We start from the raw sequence: 26880 nt of genomic DNA, 5'->3' as shown, positions 1-26880 counted from the left end.
TGTTGCAAATGGTGTGAAATATATGAACGCCACGCTCGCCTAGTGCTCGGATGGTTTCAATTGGGATCTCATCCTTCCCTGTCGCTTTCCCATTTTTAAGATGTCGAATAGCAGCTCTTATTTCTGACTCGAGGATATCAGGCTCAAGCATGTCACTCGCGGGTGTCGTAGCTGCAAAATCTCGCGACTGCGGGTCCTGAAACAGGGACTGACAATAATCTCTCCAGACTCTCGAAATTTTGTCTAGTTCAGTGAATACTTGGCCGTTATGATCCTCGATAGCCCAGGTTTTAGACGGCAGTGTTTTTGTAATGAGGCGGATCTTCTGATACAAGTCTCTTGACTCATACCTGCCAGCGTGCGTTTCAATTTCATTGCAAATATTGTGTAGGTAGGCATTATGGTCTTGCCTGCATTTAAGTTGTATCTGTGCGGTCATTTTGTTGAGATTCCCGATATCAACTCCCATTGATTTCATTTTGCGGCGTTTCTCGACGAGTTTGAAGGTGTCATCCGTCATCCAGTGCTGTCTTTTGGAGGTCTTAATTTTTGGTGCGGCTTCCGATACAGTTGACACGGTCCCACAGCATATCGGGGGTTTCGTTAGCTGGATCGGCTTCAGACCACTGGGGCCACTTTTGATCCATAGTCGAACGGAATTTGAGGATGTCCCTTACCTCCATTAGTCCAGTATTTAACTGCCTAAATAATAATAAAAACACAGAATGTACTTTTTAAGTTGCCTCAAGACACTGAGAGGTAAATAAGTAGTTAATATTATTCATGATACTTCATGCTAAATCATGTATTTCCTCCGCCATTTTCCGCAGTTTGGCACCTCACGTCACATCATTTTACCGAAGTCAGCCCTATAGCTTCGGCGCAGTGCCGATCACTGACGTTTGTCAACAAAATGGTGCTTGACTCTTGAGACAGGCTAAATTACACCATATTGTTAATGACATTGAGCATACATTTTTTTAAATACCTTCGCGAAGTAAAACTTCTGTACGTAGTACTTTTTATTATTCTGTGCTACTGGTCTCTTGAACCTGTGCTTCAGGTCTCAAGAAACTCACCTCTGCTCGAGCAATTCCGGGCTCATATACCGCTTGGTGCCCTGCCGCGAGTGGTGGTGCTGTTGCGTGGCGATGTGCTGGCGCGTGACGGCGAGCCCGAGGTCGGCGATGCAGCACTCGCCGTTGACCTTCACAAGGATGTTCTTGGACTTGATGTCTCGGTGGGCGATCGCTGGTTTACCCTGGATGGTGGAAAAAATAATTTTCTGATCATTTGCACTATCTTTGAATTACATTTTGAAACTAAAAACACAATAATTATACCCCTGTTGCGCGCCTTCTTGACTGGTAGCCTCAATATGGTCCCGGTCAAGAGGGCGCGCAATCCGCAATCTTCGTGTTGGTTTCCACTGAAAACCAGCTTCTCGACATGGCGCTTGTTATGTCGCGAATATAGCTGAGCGGACGCCTCTTTAGCATAGCTTGTAGTTTAATGTTATATGTACTGTATTTTTATTTTATTTTTCTATGCTGAATAAAGTATTCTTATTCTTATTCTTATATCAGCACAACTGTTTTCGAATAATTCCAAGTGGATGGTAAATCAACCAATAAATAAAAAATCTCTGCAACGCTTATGTCAAGTTTTTGTGACGGTCAAACGTCAATCAGATCTCTGTCACGTCATAAATTATGTCAATGTCACCCTCCCACGTCGCTCCTATACCTCAGGCATTGACTCAGTTAACAACTTTGACTGTAGCTATGCCTTAGAAACTTTAAAGGCCAATGTATAACCACGGTAATAATATCATACAGTATTGTAACTTCATATAAACCGACGAAACGCGAGTTTTCCTTCGAATTTCAAATCACGGGACGTGGTCGAGATCCAAAAGTTAGGGGTGTCGCGAATGTGCCGAACGGACGTCGATGGCCTAGTGTTGAAAATGACTAAGGTGATTGAATTTGACTGACCGTCTTAAACGATCAAATTTGTCAAAAACTAGTCATTAACTGTCAGAAATGGTCATTTTCAGTCAGTTCGATTTGAAATGAAAATTATATTGTATAAAACCAGCTTTGGCCCACGACTTCGCCAGCCCGAAATTAAAGTAACAGGTCATTAAGTACTCATTATGATTAGTAGATTCAAAATTATTTTAGTATATTTTTTAAAATTAAATCTACTAATCACAAAACAACACGCATTTTTATCCTATTCCATTCAAAAAGTATTTTGTTTGTCTAAATAAAAAAAAATTACAATCACAAAACTAGATAGAAATTCTTAGTGGACAGATGTAATTAGAATGGGTACTGTAGGTGGGCAGCCCTATCGCATGTTGTCATACCGTGACGTACCGCGGGGCTGTTGACATTTATTTCAATAATTAACTTTTAAAAAAAATAAAACCGACTTCAAATGCGTGAATACAAAAAAAAACTAAAAATTAAAAATATTGCGTATAAAAAAGTTCATCCCCAATTTTCCACCCTTGGGGGTGAAATATTTTCTTCAAATTCGCATGAAACCACCCTTTTGATAATACCTATTCAACAAAAAAATAATCAGTCAAATTGATTTATAATCGGCGGAGATATTGCGTATAAAAAAGTTCATCCCCAATTTTCCACCCTTGGGGGTTGTTTTTTCTATTATTAAATTTAAATGGGACCACCCTTGAGGTATTACCTATACGCCGAAAAAAGATTTGTTCAAATCGGTTCATAATTGGCGGAGTTATCGCGTAACAAACATAGAAAAAAAAAAAAAACATACGGGTCGAATTGAGAACCTCCTCCTTTTTTGAAGTCGGTTGAAAATATGGCCGAGTTGGAACACTGTATAGATAGTATTACCACAGATAATATAATACTAGTACAGATGCATCATCCCATACTCGAAATGTGGCCGACCTAAGTCTTGAAAATGCTCTGGCTCGTTTGTTGCCTACTGGTGATAACAGATCGCGCTAGTGTGCCGCAGCGGACTTGACCGTCCCGCGGTTCGCGACCCGCTAATGCTTTCTAGCAACTTGAGCGGAGTATTTATTTGGCGTGCTAGGTCAAAAGATGGCGCTAAAGCCAATACGTTTACTGCTTTGTTTATGAAGACATGTAACTAAGCAAAAAACAGATTAGAGACGCTATTGAAAATTTCGACATGGTATATTAATGTCCAAGTAGCACAATGATCACAGCTGACGCTCAGTATCCAGTACCGTGGGTTCGTGTCCCGCTACGAGTTTATCATCTTAAAACTATTTGTTTGTTTTATTTATTTGTTTTATTTTATTAGGTATATAAAACAGGACAATATCGAAACATGCAGTAATAAAGGTAGATATCAATAAAAAACTTATTTTTTCCATAAAAATATTCAGAAATAATTATTATGTAAAAAAAACATAACCCTCCTTCTGGAGCAGTCAAGTAAATATCAAATGAACTGTTCGTAAAAAATACAAAATCCAGTTTTAGTTTTTCGTACTCGTATCGTAGTTTATTCAAAAATATGCCTACATTTTAATCGACTTGCACATACAGGTTTAAGATTTAGGATTATCTGTGATTTAGGTTTAGGTTTTTTGTTGCATTCGTTTACGCGTCACTCGCGATTATAATAGCACCTACCTATTTATTTACGAGTAATAATACCGTGCTGGCACCTAAGATGTTTTTAGCTGGCACAAAATATACCTAGGTGGCAAAATATTATTTACCTACTTATTTAATTATTATTTTACTGATGTTTTATTCCTTCTCTCTCTCTATTTATCGTCGCCGAACACGTAGAATTTCGTCCAATTACACCATGCTACCCATCCTTATCACTCGCGCGTAATTGTATTGCTGTCGCGCTCGCTCACTCACTGTGACGGTCCGTCCCGTCCCCGTCGCACGGTGGTCCCGATTTAATAAAACATGGACATTGATGCTAGAAGCACGAAATTTTTTTTGATGGTTACTGCTATGATAACTAATAAGGCAAAAAAATATTACAATCCTACGACGTCTATTTCGTAGTAAAAAAAATATGTAGATATTTTTTGTATGGAAGAAATTACGTTTCTGTAAATTTTTCGAAATTCTTAAACGATGTCAAGATACCGATCACACATGTTATAAAACAAGTGATTCTGAGTATTTCATGCGTAGATACTTGTCACTTATCTCTGCGTACTTTTGAGTTATCGAGGGTTGAAAAATCGATTTTTTTATATTAAATATTTCCACGAAAAATTGCCAAAATACAATATGGTGTACAAGGGACACCTTTGATGACACATAACAACGACTCGCACTCGCGCGCGCTTGTATGCATCAGCTTTTAATAAAATAAAATAAAAAATAAAGGGAAATACTTAATACAACGTTGTATGTATAGGTCCGCTGGCCGTCAAAAAGTAGCTTATACGAGAGGTTGCCCAATTTACAGTATGTCCATCATTGATAACTCACACAAATATCATCTCTCTCTGAAGGATGACAAGTTTTTTTTTGTTTCCAGAAGCTTTTGATAGGATGGAAGCTCATAAATACTCTCTGAAGTGAGAATGAATCTCAAATTGCGATATTGCCATTTTGACAAATTACATGATGTAACTAGCGCTAACGTTTATCTTCAGGTAGACACAGTTTTAAGTTAAAAGATTGTCTACTATTTCACACTGTTTTTCGTTTTGGAACAGTTCTTTGATTATAGGTAGTCGCTAATTTCGTTTTGTTAGACTCTTTCAGTTTAGCACATAAAGCGTAAACTAATTCCTCCTCAGGTAACAAGTTTTTTTTGTTTCCAGAAGCTCTTGATAGGATGGAAGCCCATATATATACTCTCTGAAGCGAGAATGAATCTCAAATTGCGATATTGCCATTTTGACAAATTACATGATGTAACTAGCGCTAACGTTTATCTTCAGGTAGACACAGTTTTAAGTTAAAAGATTGTCTACTATTTCACACTGTTCTTCGTTTTGGAACAGTTCTTTGATTATAGGTAGTCGCTAATTTCGTTTTGTTAGACTCTTTCAGTTTAGCACATAAAGCGTAAACTAATTCCTCCTCAGAATGATCTAAAAGTGTTAGAGAGCACCTCTTCTTCAGCAGAAGAAGAATTTTGCATAAATCTTCAAAAGGTTTTTTATTTATACCAGAAGTCGATGGTTGCACATCTACTTCCGCAGTCTCATCAACTGGAGCGTCTTCCTCGGTGTTAACGTTGTCTATGCGTTGTGTTAACTCGGTAAAAGAACACTTTTTAAATCTATATTTTTACATTTCGGCCAGACCATTTCAGACTAAAATGACGAACGTATTGGCATTGAATTGTCTTCGAAGATTTGAGTAATTATCAAATCATTAAGTCGTAATTTTACAAGAAATATATCAAAGAAGATATGGTCTGCTTCCAGTAGAGCCCAAAAGACATTTTTGCACTAGAATTCGCATTGGCTAGACTCTGAAATTGTCTGGCCGAATTGTAAAAATATAGATTTAAACAATGTTTTTTACCGAGTTAACACAACGCATAGACAACGTTAATACTGAGGAAGACGCTCCAGTTGATGAGACTGCGGAAGTAGATGTGCAACCATCGACTTTTAGTATAAATAAAAAACCTTTTGAAGATTTATGCAAAATTCTTCTTCTGCAGAAGAAGAGGCGCTCTCTAACACTTTTAGATCATTCTGAGGAGGAATTAGTTTACGCTTTAATGTGCTAAACTGAAAGAGTCTAACAAAACGAAATTAGCGACTACCTATAATCAAAGAACTGTTCCAAAACGAAGAACAGTGTGAAATAGTAGACAATCTTTTAACTTAAAACTGTGTCTACCTGAAGATAAACGTTAGCGCTAGTTACATCATGTAATTTGTCAAAATGGCAATATCGCAATTTGAGATTCATTCTCGCTTCAGAGAGTATTTATGGGCTTCCATCCTATCAAGAGCTTCTGGAAACAAAAAAAACTTGTTATCCTTCAGAGAGAGACGATATTTGTGTGAGTTATCAATGATGGACATATTGTAAATTGGGCAAACTCTCGTATAAGCTACTTTTTGACGGCCAGCGGACCCATACATATAACTTTGTATAGCCCGACCAGGAACATAAAAACCCTCGCCATGTTGCGGAAAACTAATGGTACTAATTTCTTTTAATGGCAACAGTAACTAAAAACTTCATTGAAATGTCATCTTGCATGTCAGTCTATTGCTGTCAAAGTGTAAACAAACTTTATTTTAAATGTGCGCAATTGATTTTGTGAATTAAATTGCTAAAATCTTTTTATAGTCGTGAAAGAAAAGTGGTTCACAATGTGTTAAAGTATTTGTCGAAGAGAAATACTAAGGGTTCGGACAATATTTTCATTCAATAATGTTTCCGACAAAGGTTGTCAAATTGACTGACATGTTTATCGTATAGTACAGTCCACTATGAAAATTAGCTGTGGTTTGTTTCAACTACCTATTTAAAAAAAAATTGACACTTTCGTGTTGAATTTTATGGAATTGGGAAAGAAGTACCGAGTTTGAAGCGTTCATGAGCAGACATTGCAGTTGAATATTCAAGTTCTGAATTTGATTATTGATGAATAATAAAATAAATCCTACCAGCTCGATTGATGGTTTCATTTAATTTATTAAAACCAGGTTACCTATAATAATATTTTTTCGTTAATTTATGAAAATATCAAACTAGCCCGTTATCCTGAATCCTGATACATAAAGTTAGCCTATTAATTTAACACAGGTACGACTGTACTCAGTGTTGCACTATCAAATGCAATTGACGCGCCTCTATGCCAAGGTTTTTATGTTCCTGGTCAGGCTATATTAAGTATTTCCCTTAATAATTTTTTTTATTTTAGTAAAAGTTGATGCATACGAGCGCGCGCGAGAGCGAGTCGTTGTTATGTGTCATCAAAAGTGTCCCTTATACACCATATTGTAATTCTGGCAATTTTTCGTGGAAATATTTAATACAAAAAATCGATTTTTCAACCCTCGATAACTCAAAAGTACGCAGAGATAAGTGACAAGTATCTTCGCATGAAATACTCAGAATCACTTGTTTTTATAACATGTGTGATCGGCATCTTGACATCGTTAAAGAATTTCGAAAAATTGACAGAAACGTAATTTCTTCCATACAAAAAATATGTATATATTTTTTTTTACTATGAAATAGACGTCGTAGGATTGTAATATTTTTTTGCCTTATTAGTTATCATAGCAGTAACCATCAAAAAAATTTTCGTGCCTCTAGCATCAATGTCCATGTTTTATTAAATCGGGACCACTGTGCGTCGTACGGGCTCGGCGACCGGACTATAGCATCATTTTCGATTCACTTACACGTGCTGCGTGAATGGCTGGCATGCATACCTACTAAGTATATTGACGTCACTGGGATTGGGAGTAGCCCCAATGGATGGGTACCTGCCTACCAAGCTTGTTTTCATTTAGCGCGCGACACTGGTCTTTTTAAATAAGTAGGTAGATTAGATTAATAATTCATAAATTAATCGTGTGCGTCCAGACCCGACCAGCGTCACCATGTCGCTGATGTAACATCAGCGACATGGTGACGCTGGTCGGGATGTGCTTATGTGGAGGGGTTGGTGCCTTGCATCCTGTAAATGTGTCGAGAGTCTACCATTTGTGCCCGGTAAGGTTGCGGAGTACTTAATTGGTGAAAATGGGATTCCGCTGCGGTGATGCTTGAAAACGTTACTGCAGCAGCGACATGATTATTGCCTATTAGCCTTGGCCAGATTTAAGGTGTTTGTATTTGTGCCTTTCCATGGTCAAGCAGCGACGTTTGAGCCCCCCGTGGTTTTGAAAGGTTGCGGGTGCCGCTGCGGTAACGTTTTGGGGATTTCCATTTCTTCGAACAACTTTATTTATTTATTTACTTACTTAAGGCTCACAATACAAGTTACAGTCATATTTAGGCACAAATAATAATACATATACTCAACATCAAATAAATCGCACCTTCCGCGACGCGAACTTTAAAGATCTTCTTCTGACACAATCATGGTGCCCCAACAGTATTGGTGTTATTTGAAAGCCCAATAAATATCCTTAAAGAAAAACACATTCAATTTCTTAATAAATGATTAACATATACCATAAATGTGACTTGAAAAAAGACCTCACTTTGGGCTCACCTCTGGGATCAATTAGACCAATTTTTATGGTTATAAAACCAAATAATGATCTCACGTGTCCTCTTTAACCGATGGATAGCGATTAATCCCAACTTAACAGTTTTATAGCCATAAAAGTTGGCTCAAGCGTAACTACCTATTTTTTTAAGAAGTGACTCTGGATCCTTCTGAAGACACATTTTTGGGGTAAAACCCTTTCCTATAATGAAATCAAGTTTAGAACTAGGCTTTTAAGTAGTGCCAATATTGGTGGGAAGTGGGGATGCATACGTTTAAAAATGCTTGTCGCGGGATGTGCGATTTATTTGACGACGAGTGTAGATTAATCTAAACCGCAACTCTTAACTCTTACTTAACATGATGTCGTGTGCACAGAATGAATTGAAAATTATGAAATAAAGAGGGTAAATAGTGTTAGTTTAACTCATTTTATGCTTGGACAACTTGACTTTATATTCAGGATAATTATCTCTTCTGAATTTGTACAACTTAGAACAGAATAGTTATAACCAAAGAAGAGTGTTCAGTGACAGTGTCATTAAAAGTCTGCACATTCTGGTTATAGGGTTGTAAAAAGAGGTATTGTTTTTATAGATTTGGAGCGAAAATATTTTTTTGGTAGGGTTTCGGGATTTGTAGCGAGTGTTAAAATTAAGAAGGGAAAGAAGATTAGGTGAATCAAGTTCAGAATGCAAAATCTTATGCAGACAGACAAGTTCAAGACATTCACGTCTGGCCAGAGACGTCATTTTGAAGCGCTGCAGTCTTGCCCTGTATGACTTATATTCGCGACCCAAACCCAATCTGAAGCAAAGAATATTCAGAAAATTTCTTTGGTCTCCCTCAATTCGGTCTGAGTGTACCTACATTGTAGAATGGCGACCAGATGACAGAACCATAATCTAAGATGCTTCTGATCAGTGAGTAGTATAGGCATATAAGGGTAGATTGGTTCTTGAAGACCCTTGTAAAACGTGTGACAATATGGTCGTAATGACAACGAAATGAAAGACCATCGTCAAAGTACACCCCCAGGTCTCTGACGATGACACTTGAATGAAACTTGATGGACAGATGCGAGTTTTTGTTGGTAGGTGGCAAATTAAAAAAAAAATAACGCATGGCATATGAATTAGATGGGTTACTGTGAAAATCAAAAATACCTTCTAGCTCTTAAACCGGATAAAAAGGGCGCTCTGTGATTGCAGTGACAGATGTCAGAAAATTTTGAATACCTATGCCTAATTTTCGATGAAATACCTAAATCATTTTACAACTGAAAATGGCTTACTTATTTCGAGCCTCAAATAAGGCAATATTTAATTTATTTATTTATTTATTTAGGAAAACCAGGGTTTTACAGTGTGTAATAATGACATAAGATAGGCAACGAGTAAACCACTGATAGGTTCCCACAGGTAAAAACAATTTATAAAATTTAGTGAGCCTTTGCACCAGGGTTACTACATACTACGTACTACACTACTATAATATACTACGTACCTATACCTAAATAAAAGGTATTGGAAAACATTGCCAAACAGAAAAACAATTTAGCTGTCCTTAAAAAAACGGTCGCCTAGCTTTCACCTCGCCACAGCAATACTAGTAAGAAGATAACTGCTTTTTATGGTAATCAATCTGCAGTGGTTTTATATTCAAATAAATGCATACTGAGTTTTTACTTTCTACGACTTGTAATTAATCTACAGTATTTTTGCGCACGGGTTATGCATAGTTTATTTTTAAGAAAGAAAGAAAGAAAGAAAGAAAAAATATTTTTTCATTGCTTTAATAGGTAGAAATAAAGAATAACAATAAAAAATTTTTCTGAATTTGCTTTTATGTGTAAAAATATTAAAAATTATATAAATGAATGTAAATGATGCACAGATTTTTGCAGTCAAAAGTGGTTTTGATTTCTTTCAAACAAAAAATATTTTTTTAAAATCGGTTTTTGTTTGACAGACAAATCGGTAAACATTCATAAAAAAATTTATCAGACAAATATAGAATATTATCCCTTTCTATTGAAGACGCTAAATAACCTTATTAACTGAAGTATAAGTTGGTCCTTAATTTCACACTAAAACTTTTCTTCGTAACGTTAAACATGGTAAGGCTTACGATTTAAAGAGATTGGCTTGGTTGTTTGGGCACATAAAATATGTCGCTGCTTGACCATGGAAAGGCACAAATATAAGCTACTTATTGAGAAAATTTAATCTGGCTAAGGCTAATGGGTAAAAATCATGTGGCTGCAGTAACGTTTTCAAGCATTACTGCAACGGAATCTTATTTTCTTCAATTACTCCGAAATCTTATTGGGCAAAAATGCTAGATTCTCGGCACATTTACAGGATTTAAGGCTCTACCTTTTCCATGACATAAGCACATCTTGATCAGTGTCACCATATCGTCGCTTGCCTCTCTAACTGACGTAACTGACATTTTGCAAAATTTTCAGGCGATTAGATAGATCGATTCGTCTTGCGAAATTAATTAAGATGGTGTAAATAACTCAGTTTCGAAAAAAATGTCAGAGACGATATCTCTGAGGTAACGCACACGAATGAATCTGCATTTTGATTTTAAATAAGTGAAATACAACTTGATGCAGACTGACATGTATTTGGGAGAGAACTTGCTTAAGGATAATTACCTACTGTCTACCGTAACATTCGCTGCCTGCCGCTCGCGCACCCTGCTTCTACTTTCAATGACGCCAATCCAATGTGCCGCGCGGTCGCGTCTCGGCGTGGCCAGCTAGTAGGTAGGTAATTTATGATGCGTCGCCGCAGAGTAGCATAGCGTAGCCGGCTATGGAGCGTGCGAGTGAGACAGCAAAGCTCTCACTTTGTTTATGTTTTGGCCGATTTTATTAATTAACAATGGAATTAAACAGGGGATTAACAATGGGTTCACTTTAATAGGTACTACTAGGTTAAGATTTTTTTTATTTGCTATACATGTCTTAAAATAAATTAAATGAGTAAAAAAAAACATTAACTGCACCTCTGCACCGCACTTACCTACTAACAGCTCTCTGCGTAGCTGAAAGGTTGACTGGCGGATAATGCTCTTAACATTATGAACAAAAGGTGGACCTTAACAAAAACATTATTATGGGCAATACAGTTTATAACCGACTACACCAGAAAAAGGGTTATGTTTTTCCAGTGTATGTAGGTCTTTAGATTAAGATTCGTCTTAATTATTATTGTGAGTGACACTGGGTAGGTCATAATTGGAAGGAAAACAATCGAACCTTTTATAGCCACGATAGCCGAACGGTGAAGGGGTCGGAGTGGCCGACACGAGATTCGAGGAACGCGGGTTCGAATCCCACCGCCGCTCGACTATTTGTGGTGAGCCCACTCGTAACACAAGATCATTTAGTTTAACACGAGGGGCTAATGGGACTATTAGTAATATTTGGAATACAAATTGCTAATAATCTTAAAAACAAAGAAAAAAAATTGTCGATTTTAGGCACCACAATGTTAGACAAATTATAGCCAAACTTTTGTAATGCTAATTTGTGTTTCTTTCATTTTTATTTGAATGTAGATGTTTTTTTTTGCATTTTACATGAAATATGACAATTAATAAAAATAATAATTTGTTGCAAAAACCAAACCTATTTTAGTATTTTTATAAGTGACGAAATAAAGCAGCAGCGATGAGCGCCATCTATTACATCATTTGTAACTAAATGCTACTGCAAAAACGATTGTTTAAGACTTCAGTTGTTACTAAAGATAAAAATTTATTATATGAAGAAATATTGTTTATTTGAATCATTCACTGTGTTTAAATGAACAAATTAATGTGTAAAACATTTTTTCATTATAGTTTACTGAGCATTAGTGACTTTTTACAAACGTCTTCAGAAATTCGATACTTAAGTCGCCATCTAGTGAGATTGATTTGGAATGATTCAAGATTTATAGGCATCGGGTTCCCGTGGTATTACCGTGGTATAACCCACTTAATTTTAAGCTGCATGTATCAAGCAAGGCCGTATGTTTCTTTCATCATCATCATCATCTCAGCCATAGGACGTCCACTGCTGAACATAGGCCTCCCCCAATGCTCTCCATGTTACCCGGTTGGTAGCTATGTTTGGTAGGTATGTTTCTTTATAGTATAATAATAATATAATATTCGCCTTTATTCAGACATACAGAGTTTAAAATTGATTGAGTATAATATTATTCTAATGAGGGCTATCGTTTTAGCGCTCACCATTTAGCGCCACTGTAGAGTAAGGTCCTGTCACTTGCTAGTAGCGAAGACAGTGGCAGTTGGTGAGCGCTAAAGTGGTAGGAGGACTATCGCATTTGCACTCATCAAGATGGCGCCACTGTAGAGTAAGGTCCTGTCAATCGCCAGGGGTGCCAACTGTTAAGTATAAAAACGATAGCCCTCATTGACGCTTGTCTGAGTGCCTTTTTTGGTAAAGGCCTCCTCCAACTGTTTGCACTCTTCTCTATCTCCTGCAACTGTTGTTTAATAAAGATAAATAAATAAATAAATTACCTGTGTGCCGTGTATTTCCGTGTGCAAGTGTAACAGCCCGTTGATGGCAGACAGGCACATCACCATCATTTGGTGGCGCGTCAGCGTACAGCGGGTTAAGTGCTCGTACAGAGAACCCAGCGGGTGGAAATGCGTTATCAGCCACAACTGCAGACAAAAAAAAGTAAAATTATTACTCACAAGCGATGGATACTAATATCACTTACAACCCTTTAATCAGTATAGAGAAAAATATTTTTAATTGGTTTTAAACCTTATATCATCTCAATAAAGTTCAAAATATGGCGGCAACAATTCAGCCACTATCGGTAAAATATGACAAATTCCCAAGGGCATCACAGTCAAAACAAGTTTGGGAAATCCTGACTTTAAACACCGTTGGCACCAGTTGACACCAGTTGACGCCATTTTTAAGTAACAGGACCGTATTCGTTATTAGCGCCAACTGGTGAAATCTACAAAAAATTTCGATTGTCGATATCTGATAGATGGGTATGAATATGAATAAAATATATTTTAAACTAGCTGACCCGGCGAACTTCGTACCGCCTTAGCGTAGAGATTTTCTTTATATTTTTTTCCGTAAAAACCTTGTACAGAGTATTAGAAAACTACAAAAAAAAAAATCAGCCAAATCGGTCAAGCCGTTTTCATGTTATGTCGTGACAACGGAAAACGGGTTTCATTTTTATATATTTTAAATGACGAAGAATAATATGTTGAACGTCTAACCAGCGTGAGAAGTAATCCCAATTAGCGAGAAGGTTCCGCTCCAGCAGAGGACTAAAAAATGAGCTTCAGAGTTATTCCGTAATGCAGCGTTTTTTCGGGTTTATTCACTGTCGTTGTCGCTCTTGCTAGCATCCCAATTTGCGTGATAGAGATGGAAATATTCGAAACTTCTAATGACGTATTTGGAAGTAGACATTTGGCGGTAGGGCAAGCTAATATTCGATATCCACGCGCGCGAAGCCGCGGGCGGAAAGCTAGTACTGAATAAATGATTTGACTTGATGATGCGTACTTGCGTGCAACTCCCTCGACTGGTCATATCGCTGCCCACATACGCCAGTATATGGTCATGTCGTAACAAAACCGTGCTATAAATCTCTGTCTCTCTTCGCCAGGAAGCCTCGTCGCGGGAGAAGAATATCTTCACCGCCACGCTGTCTGCGTACCACGAACCGCGCCACACTTCACCGTAGCGGCCCTGGGGAAACGGTTACATTACATATACGATCCGAAAATCAAAGTTACATTATTTACATTACATAAATTAGTACAAAGAGGCAAAGCATGTTTGTAAAATGGGGATAGCGGTGCGGGTTATACAATAACTAAATGTTGATGTATAACTTTACTGCATATCTGAATTGTACAATTGTTTGTTATCCTAAATAAAATAAAATAAAATAAAGATTTCAAGATTGTAGCGCTTACGAGTTGGCGCCTATGTCAGAAGGACCATAATGGCGCCAATCAGTGTTAAAAAACTCATTAAAACTCATTTATTTCTGTAAATAGGCTTAAAAAAAGCACTTTTACACGTCCCAGTATTAACCCTACCACTGCTTCAGGACAATAAATGGGCCAGTGCTGAGAAGAAGCAGCGCAAGAAACTCAGTCACTATTGTCAGCCTCTTTTTCAAAGGTTTACATGCTTTAAAATGTACAAAGTTATAAATATTTATGCGAGCTAGGCAGTAACATATCCCAAACATTTTTATCTTTTAAATAATCATCGACTTTATAGTTAATAAAAAGTATTAAGTGCCTGAGGTATGGGAGCGGCATGGGAGGCGTGGCATTGACATATTATGACGTGATAGTATACAAATCTAAAGCACATCTGAAGTTTCGTTGACGTTTAATGTCAACAAAAACGGTCTTAGTGCCCTCCCATACCTCAGGCATTGATTGAGTTATGTGATGTGGATGTGGACGATTATTATTTGCCTATCGCAATAAACACTACAAAGACCGATCTCGCGTATTTTCATCCAGCTGCTGCCAGCTGATATTCTTAATGTCGGTCTTATAGACCTAACATGTGTATTCGATCTACATTAGCAATCGTAGAGATATGGGTCTACTGTCACTCGTTAGACTCTTGGACTATGTCCATTATTTTAGTCTTCTGCCAAAACTATGTCTCGATTCAAGGACTCGATTATAATCTCGCTGAGTGACGCGGCAGGCGGAGCCCGAGCCAGATGCGGAGCGTTTGGGCCCCAGATGCGGAGCGTTAGGGCCCCAGATGCGCAGCGTTAGGGCCCCAGATGCGGAGCGTTAGGGCCCCAGATGCGGAGCGCTAGGGCTGCGGTACCTTGCCGACGCAGTCGAGCAGCGTGACCTGCTTGGCGAGCGTCCGCTGCACCATGAGCGGCAGGCCGGAGCCGGAGCCCGAGCTCACGGAGCACTCCAGGTACTCCCGAAGCGTGGAGTCCCCAGATGCGCAGCGTTAGGGCCCCAGATGCGGAGCGTTAGGGCCCCAGCTGCGGAGCGTTAGGGCCCCAGCTGCGGAGCGTTAGGGTCCTAGATGCAGAGCGCCAGGGCTGCGGTACCTTGCCGACGCAGTCGAGCAGCGTGACCTGCTTGGCGAGCGTCCGCTGCACCATGAGCGGCAGGCCGGAGCCGGAGCCCGAGCTCACGGAGCACTCCAGGTACTCCCGCAGCGTGGAGTCCCCAGATGCGGAGCGTTAGAACCCCAGATGCGGAGCGTTAGGGCCCCAGATGCGGTGCGTTAGGGCCCCAGATGCGGAGCGTTAGGGCCCCAGATGCGCAGCGTTAGGGCCCCAGATGCGGAGCGTTAGGGCCCCAGATGCGGAGCGTTAGGGCCCCAGATGCGCAGCGTTAGGGCCCCAGATGCGGAGCGTTAGGGCCCCAGATGCGGAGCGTTAAAACCCCAGATGCAGAGCATTAGGGTCCTAGATGCGGAACGCCAGGGCTGCGGTACCTTGCCGACGCAGTCGAGCAGCGTGACCTGCTTGGCGAGCGTCCGCTGCACCATGAGCGGCAGGCCGGAGCCGGAGCCCGAGCTCACGGAGCACTCCAGGTACTCCCGAAGCGTGGAGTCCCCAGATGCGGAGCGTTAGGGCCCCAGACGCGGAGCGTTAGGGCCCCAGATGCGCAGCGTTAGGGCCCCAGATGCGGAGCGTTAGGGCCCCAGATGCGGAGCGTTAGGGCCCCAGATGCGCAGCGTTAGGGCCCCAGATGCGGAGCGTTAGGGCCCCAGATGCGGAGCGTTAAAACCCCAGATGCAGAGCATTAGGGTCCTAGATGCGGAACGCCAGGGCTGCGGTACCTTGCCGACGCAGTCGAGCAGCGTGACCTGCTTGGCGAGCGTCCGCTGCACCATGAGCGGCAGGCCGGAGCCGGAGCCCGAGCTCACGGAGCACTCCAGGTACTCCCGAAGCGTGGAGTCGCCGGCTGCCACCGCGCGGAGCCCGCCGCCGTTCTGAGATCCGTCCACGCCTGAGGAATTAAAAATAAATGGAGTCGTTCAACATTCTGTACGGCTAGCACAAAAAACTTTCGAGTTCGAATCGTTTACGTATTCGAATCGCCATCAAACCATTTAGTACGAAAACTACAACAGAGCCCTTGTGAACGTGTCGTAAAGTGAACTTAGTATGAGACATGGTTGCACGAAACTTATTTTGAGAGTCAAAATTGTCACGTTATCGTTTAATTCGAAGGTTAAGTATCGAATTTTATCGAATACGCAAACGATTCGAACTCTAAAGTTTTTCGTGCTAGCCATACTGTTCTGAGGGCTTAGAGTATGCGCACACCGTTGATTTTTAGTTGGCCGATAGTTGTGCCCGATTTTAATTTGTATGAAGAATCGGCCAAATCGAATCGGCGTAGTGTGCGCACTCCCATACATGCCCATACTGATTAATTGCCCGACTAAACTATCAGCCGACGAAAAATCAACGGTGTGCGCCTACTCTTATTGTTCTCCAGTGAAGATATTTAAGGGATCCCACACACTAGCGTCTTTCGAGCGTTAGTCTTGCCAGCCCCCGCGCGTTCGGGTACGATAAGTATGAAAATGGATGACGTGACATGAGTCATGTCACGTCATCCATTTTCATACTTATGGTGTCATGTCACATGACACCAGCGCTTTGATCCGGCGGCAGAGATCCGAGGGCGTAGTGTGAGTTGACGTCAAACGCATTCGATGTCGACTGCGTAAAAAAAGTGTCATTTAAATGTATGACGGATTGTACAGCGCCCCTAGCGGAAACTTTCAATAACTAAAATTTTCATACATTTTTTTAACGCACTCACTAGTGACGACGTTTAATGTAAACTCACACTAAGCAATGAACAGGGAAGACAGCGACGCGACGCTCAAAAAACACTAGTGTGGAGGGTCTCTAAATTGCTAACGAGCAATATTAATGTCAAATCTATCAATTTTTAAATGGATATAATGCTGTTTGTTTTTTTTTCTAAGGGAAGTGTTGAGACTTCCTTGAATTTAGGAACTAACCTTCATAGTAAGCACTGGTGACTTGCGGACTGTAGACGTTGCTTGAGAAGTAGTTGGAGTCAGCTCCCAGCTTGTGCAGTGCCGCCCGAGACACGCGCAATCTGAAAAGAAAAATAGATTTTTATGAACTGGATAACTACACCTTACCTATGTGAAACACAAAAATATAGTGTAATAGTGACTGAGTTTTTTGCGCTGTTCTTGTTCTCTGACGTCTTACCAGTGACTCCTGCAGCACAAAGATACCACCAAAAGGCACTAGCACCACGATTGGAGAATGCTAATGGCTGTATTAGTGTTCAATGTTCATACCTATGACTCCTTCTCAATACAAAGATGGCCATAGCCTCAATAGCGCTGACAGTCTTGCTAATGTAACACACGTGTCTTACGACAGTGGGTCAGTAGTTACCTGTGACTCCTCCTCAGTACGAAGATGGCCATAGCGCCGATAGCGCTGACGGCCAGCACGGAAGCTCCCACACTGGCCCACAGCTTCCAGACGCCGCTGGTCTTGCTAATGTAACACACGTGTCTTATGACAGTGGGTCAGTAGTTACCTGTGACTCCTCCTCAGTACGAAGATGGCCATAGCGCCGATAGCGCTGACGGCCAGCACGGAAGCTCCCACACTGGCCCACAGCTTCCAGACGCCGCTGGTCTTGCTAATGTAACACACGTGTCTTATGACAGTGGGTCAGTAGTTACCTGTGACTCCTCCTCAGTACGAAGATGGCCATAGCGCCGATAGCGCTGACGGCCAGCACGGAAGCTCCCACACTGGCCCACAGCTTCCAGACGCCGCTGGTCTTGCTAATGTAACACACGTGTCTTATGACAGTGGGTCAGTAGTTACCTGTGACTCCTCCTCAGTACGAAGATGGCCATAGCGCCGATAGCGCTGACGGCCAGCACGGAAGCTCCCACACTGGCCCACAGCTTCCAGACGCCGCTGGTCTTGCTAATGTAACACACGTGTCTTATGACAGTGGGTCAGTAGTTACCTGTGACTCCTCCTCAGTACGAAGATGGCTATAGCTCCAGTAGCACTGACAACCGGCACAGAAACTCCTATTTTTACCCAAAGTTTCCAGCGGCTGCTGGTCTTGCTAATGTAACACACGTGTCTTATGACAGTGGGTCAGTAGTTACCTGTGGCTCCTCCTCAGCACGAAGAAGGCCATAGCGCCGATAGCGCTGACGGCCAGCACAGAAGCTCCCACACTGGCCCACAGCTTTGATATACACTTGAGGTCAGCGGCTCCAAAGCTATTGTAGCAAGTTGCTAAGCACACTAGAGGCAAAGAGGTTCAGTTACCTGTGACTCCTCCTCAGTACGAAGATGGCCATAGCGCCGATAGCGCTGACGGCCAGCACGGAAGCCCCCACACTGGCCCACAGCTTCCAGGCGCCGCCGGCCAGCGGCTCCACGGCGGCGTCTGGCGGCAGCGCGTGACGTCAGCTGGCGTGACGCTACCAGGAGGACTACTCCGAATCGCTGTTTACGTAGTTTCTGGTCTACCTGTCACTGTCGATCATGCTGGCAACTAGTTTTGCGTGAGAGGGATGGCAACATTCGAAACTTCCGATGTTTTTCGTAGTAACCACACAGGAGCTGCTTGCCATGGAAGATGCTAGTCTATAGGCAAAGAGGTTGTCTCACCTGCGAGTCCTGCGCAACATAAAGATGCTACCAAAAGACACCGATGGCGGGGTTGGAGAACGGTAGTCTATAGGCAGAGTTTGTTATTGATTCAAGATCCGAGAAACACTGATTCGATCCCCATCGTCTGCTGGACTATTTTGGTGAACCCACTGTGGAACACTAGTACTAGACACTAGTCTTAGGGGCAGATGTTTGGTCTTCATGCCAGCTCAGAACCGCCCAGATGCTGCTAGCTATACTAAGGAAGATGCTGGTCTAGAATCAGAGGTTGATGCGCTAAAACTCCTGCGCAACATTAAGATGCGCGATGGGAGAGCGACTAAAGGCTGTATAGTGTTCATACCTGTGGCTCCTCCTCAGCACGAAGATGGCCATAGCGCCGATAGCGCTGACGGCCAGCACGGAAGCTCCCACACTGGCCCACAGCTTTGATATACACTTGAGGCCAGCGGCTCCAAAGCTACTGTAGCAAGTTGCTAAGCACACTAAAGGCAAAGAGGTTCAGTTACCTGTGACTCCTCCTCAGCACGAAGATGGCCATAGCGCCGATAGCGCTGACGGCCAGCACGGAAGCTCCCACACTGGCCCACAGCTTTGATATACACTTGAGGCCAGCGGCTCCAAAGCTACTGTAGCAAGTTGCTAAGCACACTAAAGGCAAAGAGGTTCAGTTACCTGTGGCTCCTCCTCAGCACGAAGATGGCCATAGCGCCGATAGCGCTGACGGCCAGCACAGAAGCGCCCACGCTGGCCTACAGCTTTGATATACACTAGAGGCCAGCAGTTGCACAGCTGCTGTTAAACCATACTAGAAACAAAGAGATTTAATTACCTGTGACTATATTTCTTAGTACAAAGATGGCCATAGCTCCGATAGCATAGAAGCGCCCACGCTGACCCAGTTTACACGCACTGCTACTGCTGATTGTACTATAGAACACTATGGAAGACGCTAGTTTTGCACTAGTTGCACATTGGAATGGCAGACCATGTAACACCTTGAGTATCACTCTTTGGGATCTCTCCACTTCTAGAAGCAAGGTTTTCGCAGCTCCTCCTCCAAAACATTGGATCTTCGCACGAACAGGGCCGTATTAGGGGGGCCTTTAATCATGGTTACCTGTGGCTCCTCCTCAGCACGAAGATGGCTATAGCTCCAGTAGCACTGACAACCGGCACAGAAACTCCTATAAATACCCAAAGTTTCCAGCGTCTGCTGGTCTTGCTAATGTAACACGTGTCTTATTACAGTGGGTCAGTAGTTACCTGTGGCTCCTCCTCAGTACAAAGATGGCCATAGCTCCAATAGCGCTGGCAGCCAGCACAGAGGCCCGGACACTAATTAGCCCACAGCTTCCAAGTACTGCTGGCCAGCGCTCTACAGCTGCTGTTAAACCACACTAGAGGCAATGAAGTTTAGACTTACTTGAAATTCTTTTGCAGCACCAAGATGCCATCAATAGGCACCAATAGTTTGGAGAACGCTAGACCAGAAGCTGTCAGTTCATACCTGTGGCTCCTCCTCAGTACGAAGATGGCCATAGCGCCGATAGCGCTGACGGCCAGCACGGAAGCCCCCACACTGGCCCACAGCTTTCAGGCGCCGCCGGCCAGCGGCTCCACGGCGGCGTCTGGCGGCAGCGCGTGACGTCAGCTGGCGTGACGCTACCAGGAGGACTACTCCGGAACGCTGTTTACGTAGTTTCTGGTCTACCTGTCATTGTCGATCATGCTGGCATCTCGCTTTGCGTGAGAGGGATGGCAACATTCGAAACTTCGGGATAACGTTTTTTGTAGAAGAAGGAAAAGGAGCACGCAGGAGCTGCTAGCCATGGAAGATGCTAGTCTATAGGCAAAGAGGTTTAATCTCACCTGCGAGTCCTGCGCAACATAAAGATGCTACCAAAAGACACCAATGGCGCGGTTGGAGAACGGTAGTCTATAGGCAGAGTTTGTTGTTGATACAAGATCCGAGGAACACTGGTTAGATCCCCACCGTCTGCTGGACTATTATGGTGAACCCACTGTGGAACACTAGTACTAGACACTAGTCTTAGAGGCAGATGTTTGAACTTCATGCCAGCTCAGAAGCGCCCAGATGCTGCTAGCTATACTATGGAAGATGCTGGTCTAGAATCAGAGGTTGATGCGCTAAGACTCCTGCGCAACACCAAGATGCGCGATGGGAGAGCGACTAAAGGCTGTATAGTGTTCATACCTGTGACTCCTCCTCAGCACGAAGATGGCCATAGCTCCGATAGCGCTGACGGCCAGCACGGAAGCTCCCACACTGGCCCACAGCTTCCAGGCGCTGCTGTTCATGCTCTGGAAGACTATTCTAGAAGCGAAGAGGTTCGGAACACGCTAGTCTTCTGTCGTTACCTGTGACTCCTCCTCAGTACAAAGATGGCCATAGCGCCGATGGCGCTGACGGCCAGCACGGAAGCTCCCACACTGGCCCACAGCTTCCAGGCGCTGCTGTCCATGCTCTGGAAGACTATTCTAGAAGCGAAGAGGTTCGGAACACGCTAGTCTTCTGTCGTTACCTGTGACTCCTCCTCAGTACGAAGATGGCCATAGCGCCGATGGCGCTGACGGCCAGCACGGAAGCCCCCACACTGGCCCACAGCTTCCAGGCGCCGCCGGCCAGCGGCTCCACGGCGGCGTCTGGCGGCAGCGCGTGACGTCAGCTGGCGTGACGCTACCAGGAGGACTACTCCGAATCGCTGTTTACGTAGTTTCTGGTCTACCTGTCACTGTCGATCATGCTGGCAACTAGTTTTGCGTGAGAGGGATGGCAACATTCGAAACTTCCGATGTTTTTCGTAGTAACCACACAGGAGCTGCTTGCCATGGAAGATGCTAGTCTATAGGCAGAGGTTTAGTCTCACCTGCGAGTCCTGCGCAACATAAAGATGCTACCAAAAGACATCAATGGCGCGGTTGGAGAACGGTAGTCTATAGGCAGAGTTTGTTATTGATTCAAGATCCGAGAAACACTGATTCGATCCCCATCGTCTGCTGGACTATTATCTTGAACCCACTGTGGAACACTAGTACTAGACACTAGTCTTAAGGAGCAGATGTTTGCTCTTCATGCCAGCTAAGAAGCGCCCACACTGGCCCACAGCTTCCAGACGCTGCTATCTACAGAAAATGCTGGTCTAGAACCAAAGGTTGAAGTTACCTGAGACTCCTGCGCCAAGATGCGCGATGGCGCGATTGTAGTTTTCATACCTGTGACTCCTGCTTAGTACGAAGCTGGCCTTTTGCCTTCAAACGCGAGTAAGGGCTACGGGGACAGTAGTTACCTGTGACTCCTCCTCAGCACGAAGATGGCCATAGCGCCGATAGCGCTGACGGCCAGCACGGAAGCGCCCACACTGGCCCACAGCTTCCAGGCGCCGCCGGCCAGCGGCTCCACGGCGGCGTCTGGCGGCAGCGCGGGGAAGCTGCCGTCGTTGCACAGGTCGCCCTGGCAGCACGTGATGTTCAGCTGGCCCGCGTGACGCTTGCTGAAATACAACAGGTCATTTAGGCCCAGAACAGACAGTGAAACGCAACTGCAACGAAACTGCAACTGCTAGTTTTTGAGAGTTTCTGCCATAGCGTCCGTTGAGAGACCACACATGACGCGACCAGTTTGAAACTTTCAGTTTCAGTTTCATTCATCAGAATCATCAGAAAGTTGCAGTTTCGTTGTAGTTTCACCGTCTGCTCTGGGCCTTAGAAAGAATAAGCAAATCAAGCGCCGCAAGTGGAACTTCTTCTTGTCGTGTCGACAACAAACCTACACAGCGTCGGCCCAAAACTCCGCCACAAAAATGGTGTTGTCGGTAGCCTTCGTTAAATCTTCCTGCGTGCAGTTGTTTGGGCACGCAGGGCACGACATCATGTGCTTCGTCGACTGGGGAACAAAACCACACTTGCACTCCAAGTTTGAGCCAGCCAAGAATCCCCACCTGAACAGATTGTCCTTACTACGGCCGACCAGCGTCCAAGTGCAAGTGGAACTGGATAGGCCACATTCTCCGAAGGGACCCCGATCACATCCTCAAGCAGGCTCTGGATTGGAACCCCCAAGGAAAACGCAAACGTGGTCGCCCCAAGCAAACTTGGCGGCGCACTGTAGAAGACGAGGCAAAAAAAATCGGCAAAACTTGGCGAGATCAAACGCGATGGAGGACTGTTGTGGAGCTCCATCTATCTCTAGATCTATCATTGAGGTGAAAGCGCCTTTCTTGAGCGAATAAATAGTAGACACTTAGTCGCTACCTTCAATTAGACAAGGTGCCTAAACTCACAACTACTGTTGTGGATGCCCTCTACCCCATCTAGGGGACATAGGACATTAAGTTAAGTCTAAACTCACCCTTGCTGCGGGCGGCTGGTGCGACATATAAACTGGTAGTGGTCACTAGAAGTGGAGCACCCGCGCGTCTGCTCTAGGAAGCCGTCCGTCGCGCGCACCGACGCCTTGTAGCAGTATAGGGCTTCGCGACACACGCGGGTGGACCCTTCGGCGCACTCCGACGACTCGCACTGATGGCATTTGAACCTGGAATGCGATTAAATGTTGTACAGAAAACACATGTTTGTTCAAAGTTATGAAACAGTAAGAAATACTAATGCTAAGTTGCAATAGCCAGAGCTGGCATAAGTAGTTAAAATAGTTTTTAAAATATTTTGAAATAAAATAGTATTTCTTTTTCATTATAAATGAAAGGAAATAAATGAACTTTAATAAATAGCACATAAAATAAAATAAATAAATCAGTTTCAAAATAAAATTTGAGTCTATGCTATAGTTATTGAAATTGGATGCTTTTTGCCCATAGATTAACTCCTGGATTTCTCAATTTGTCTATATGTTTTTAATGAAATGTTATCAGTCACAGAAATAATAATGAAATTATACAGGGTGTCCCGTAATGCAACGTCAAGCCGGAACTGGGTGTTGAGTCAAGTTATGCTGGTTATCAGAAAAATATAAAAAAAAATCTATGTGTCATTTTGTCAAAATAATAGGCATTTAAAAAAAAACAAAAAAATATACTCCCGGTGACGGTCTTTTTACTCGTGTTGCCACAAATCTTCACTTTTTCCAAATTTTTTTTTTGTTATGTAACCCTGAATAATGCTTCTCTAAATTGTTATCAAAATTACAAAACCAGCTGCTCCAGCTTTGATGAAAAAAATACATTATTCCCAAAAAAAAATTCAAAATAAAAAATTTGCCTAGTTGAAACTGACTGTACTGAAAAAAAATTGTACTACGCGAGTGTGGCAAGTGACGTCATAATTTGGCGCATTTAGTAAGGATTCCAAAATGGTATAACACTTGGTAAATTCTTGCTGTGATTGTCGACAATTTTTGGTTTTTTGGAAATAATCCCGTTTTTAACTTTATCTACCTTGGTTAAAAATTATTATTCTAATGTGCCCAAAATTCAAGTTTCTGGCTTAAGTGAGGTGGAGAAGCCATTTTAAAAGGTATGAGCGGAACGGAGAGGGCCATCTTACCAAGCAGGCATGTTATGGATATCCGTAACCGTAACCGAAACTGATTCAAAAGTTACGGATAGTTTCGGATAAAGGCGGAGTCTTAAGGGTACAATTCCAAACTGCAAAACTCTATGAAATCTGCAGTATACACGCCGCAGCTGCAATGCCGCGCTGCCGATTTCATAGAGTTTTGCGGTTTGCGGTTGCAGTTTGCGGTCTGCGGCACGTCTTGGAATTGTACCTTAAATCTTAATATTTGTTACCAACTTGTCTGGCATTCCCTGGCACCATCTAATATGCCAGCCTGTTTTATCTTTATCATACATAGGTGTCGTCTTAGTTGGTTGGTACATAAAGTAGCTATGTGGGTCACGCAGCATCTTGCTATTTGAATTATACCTACATTTTTGAAATTCAAATAATTCCGTAACCGAAATTATCCGAAACTTTCGGATAATCTGAAATGATTTCATATCCGTGACCGTAACCGAAACCGGTATAATATTATTCTAATATCCGTAACCGTATCCATAACCGAAACTTCATATCCTTATTATCCCTGTTACCAAGTACAAGTGCAGGCAGAGCAGGTAGTAAAGGCGCGCGCGCACGGGTGACTTTTGTCACAGTATGTCAACTACTAATTACTGTCATGGTGACAAAAGTTTCTGTGACTGACTGTACGGTAGTCAGTCACAGAAACTTGAATTTTGGGCACATTAGAATAATAATTTTTGACCAAGGTAGATAAAGTTAAAAACGGGATTATTTCCAAAAAAACAAAAATTGACGACAATCACAGCAAGAATTTACCAAGTGTTATACCATTTTGGAATCCTTACTAAATGCGCCAAATTATGACGTCACTTGCCATACTCGCGTAGTACAATTTTTTTTCAGGACAGTCAGTTTAAACCAAGCAAAATTTTTATTTTGAATTTTTTTTTGTGAATAATGTATTTTTTTCATCCAAGCTGGAGCAGCTGGTTTTGTAATTTTGATAACAATTTAGAGAAGCATTATTCAGGGTTACATAACAAAAAAAAAATTTGAAAAAAGTGAAGATTTGTGGCAACACGAGTAAAAAGACCGTCACCGGGAGTAGATTTTTTTGTTTTTTTTTAAATGCCTATTATTTTGACAAAATGACACATAGATTTTTTTTTATATTTTTCTGATAACCAGCATAACTTGACTCAACACCCAGTTCCGGCTTGACGTTGCATTACGGGACACCCTGTATAATAGAGCAAAAGCAAGGCATGGGAAACTACAATTTATTACTTTTATAATTGTTTACCTCTGAAACTTCCTTCTCCTGAGCAGCAAGAAAATCAAACAATGTATAAATATAATCACCATTTTTACTTACATTTAATAGCCAATATTTAAAAGCCTACATAGGCCTGCTGCTACGTAGGAGAACCAGAGTGACTGACATAGCCCGCAGAATCGCTAAAATCAAGTGGCAGTGGGCGGGGCACATAGCTCGAAGAGCTGATGGCCGCTGGGGCAGGAAAGTTCTTGAGTGGCGACCACGAGCTGGAAGACGTAGCGTGGGCAGGCCTCCCACTAGGTGGACCGACGATCTGGTAAAGGTCGCGGGAAGTACCTGGATGCAAGCGGCGCAGGACCGGTCTTTGTGGAAATCCTTGGGGGAGGCCTTTGTCCAGCAGTGGACGTCTTTCGGCTGAAACGAACGAACGAACGATAGGCCTGCTTCAGCTGACTCACCGAGGGTGGTGCACCATCATGTGATCCATCGATATCCGGTTGTCCAGGCGGTTGTCCGGAGGCTGGGTGCTGGGAGCCGTGCCATCGTCATGCGGCACATCCACTCCAGGAACGCCTGATGATACATTATTGTTTACAAATGCAACTTACAATAAAACAGTATTCATGAGCCTTTATAATCTTGTTGACCACTAAATTATAATTGCCAATTGGATGTTAAAGAATAATGTTTTCCATCGAATGTAGGAAATATTTAGGTTTGCGTTGTGTGCCTTACATGTCCACAAAATTGTACAAAAAGAAATTAACTTGATCTGTACGAAATGATGTCGAATTAGTGAAAATTTAACATTCAACAAATTTATGCAAGAAATATATTCCTGACATGTTTAAATAATTAAAGAATTACGCAGAAATAACAACTTAGCCCGTAAAGCAGGTAAAAAACATTGGAACAACCAAGTGAACACAGTATGGAAGCCACTTCAAATTTCATATTATCTCACATGGGCCGCGCCTGGCACGCTCATGACTTATTTATTACACTTTTAGAGACATTATAAGATACAAATATATGAGAATACTCACCACTACAAGTATTTATAAGTAAAAATGTGAACAAGTATCCCAATATGACAACGTCCGCCATTCTTCATTCATCATAACAATGAAATTAGGATTGGGTAAAAAATATCGATATATCAAAATATCGATATTTTTTCAGAAAAAT

General features: G+C 42.4%; 2 protein-coding genes across 2 annotated transcripts in view; both read right to left on the bottom strand.

The window, feature by feature from the left end:
• The window catches only part of LOC135083095 (uncharacterized), a 34106-nt gene extending 7282 nt beyond the window's left edge, over nt 1–26824 (bottom strand). Inside the window, exons 1-13 of the mRNA XM_063977861.1 lie at nt 26739–26824; nt 26151–26265; nt 23284–23469; nt 22223–22426; nt 21294–21413; nt 21130–21249; nt 19421–19540; nt 19255–19374; nt 17246–17346; nt 16046–16215; nt 13766–13951; nt 12742–12888; nt 1080–1261 (exon numbers count right to left, since the gene is read on the bottom strand). Of these exons, the coding sequence (XP_063833931.1) occupies nt 1080–1261; nt 12742–12888; nt 13766–13951; nt 16046–16215; nt 17246–17346; nt 19255–19374; nt 19421–19540; nt 21130–21249; nt 21294–21413; nt 22223–22426; nt 23284–23469; nt 26151–26265; nt 26739–26799 (1832 nt within the window). The 5' untranslated portion in view covers nt 26800–26824. The remainder of the gene's footprint in view (nt 1–1079; nt 1262–12741; nt 12889–13765; nt 13952–16045; nt 16216–17245; nt 17347–19254; nt 19375–19420; nt 19541–21129; nt 21250–21293; nt 21414–22222; nt 22427–23283; nt 23470–26150; nt 26266–26738) is intronic.
• LOC135082631 (uridine 5'-monophosphate synthase-like) overlaps nt 1–26880 on the bottom strand; it is a 201616-nt gene that overhangs the window by 67877 nt on the left and 106859 nt on the right. The window lies entirely within an intron of this gene.

Source organism: Ostrinia nubilalis, chromosome 22 (assembly GCF_963855985.1).
Source record: "Ostrinia nubilalis chromosome 22, ilOstNubi1.1, whole genome shotgun sequence".
NCBI classification, from domain to species: Eukaryota; Metazoa; Arthropoda; class Insecta; order Lepidoptera; family Crambidae; genus Ostrinia; species Ostrinia nubilalis.
Note: the sequence above shows the minus strand (reverse complement) of the source record. Positions and strands in the feature narration are given on the sequence as shown.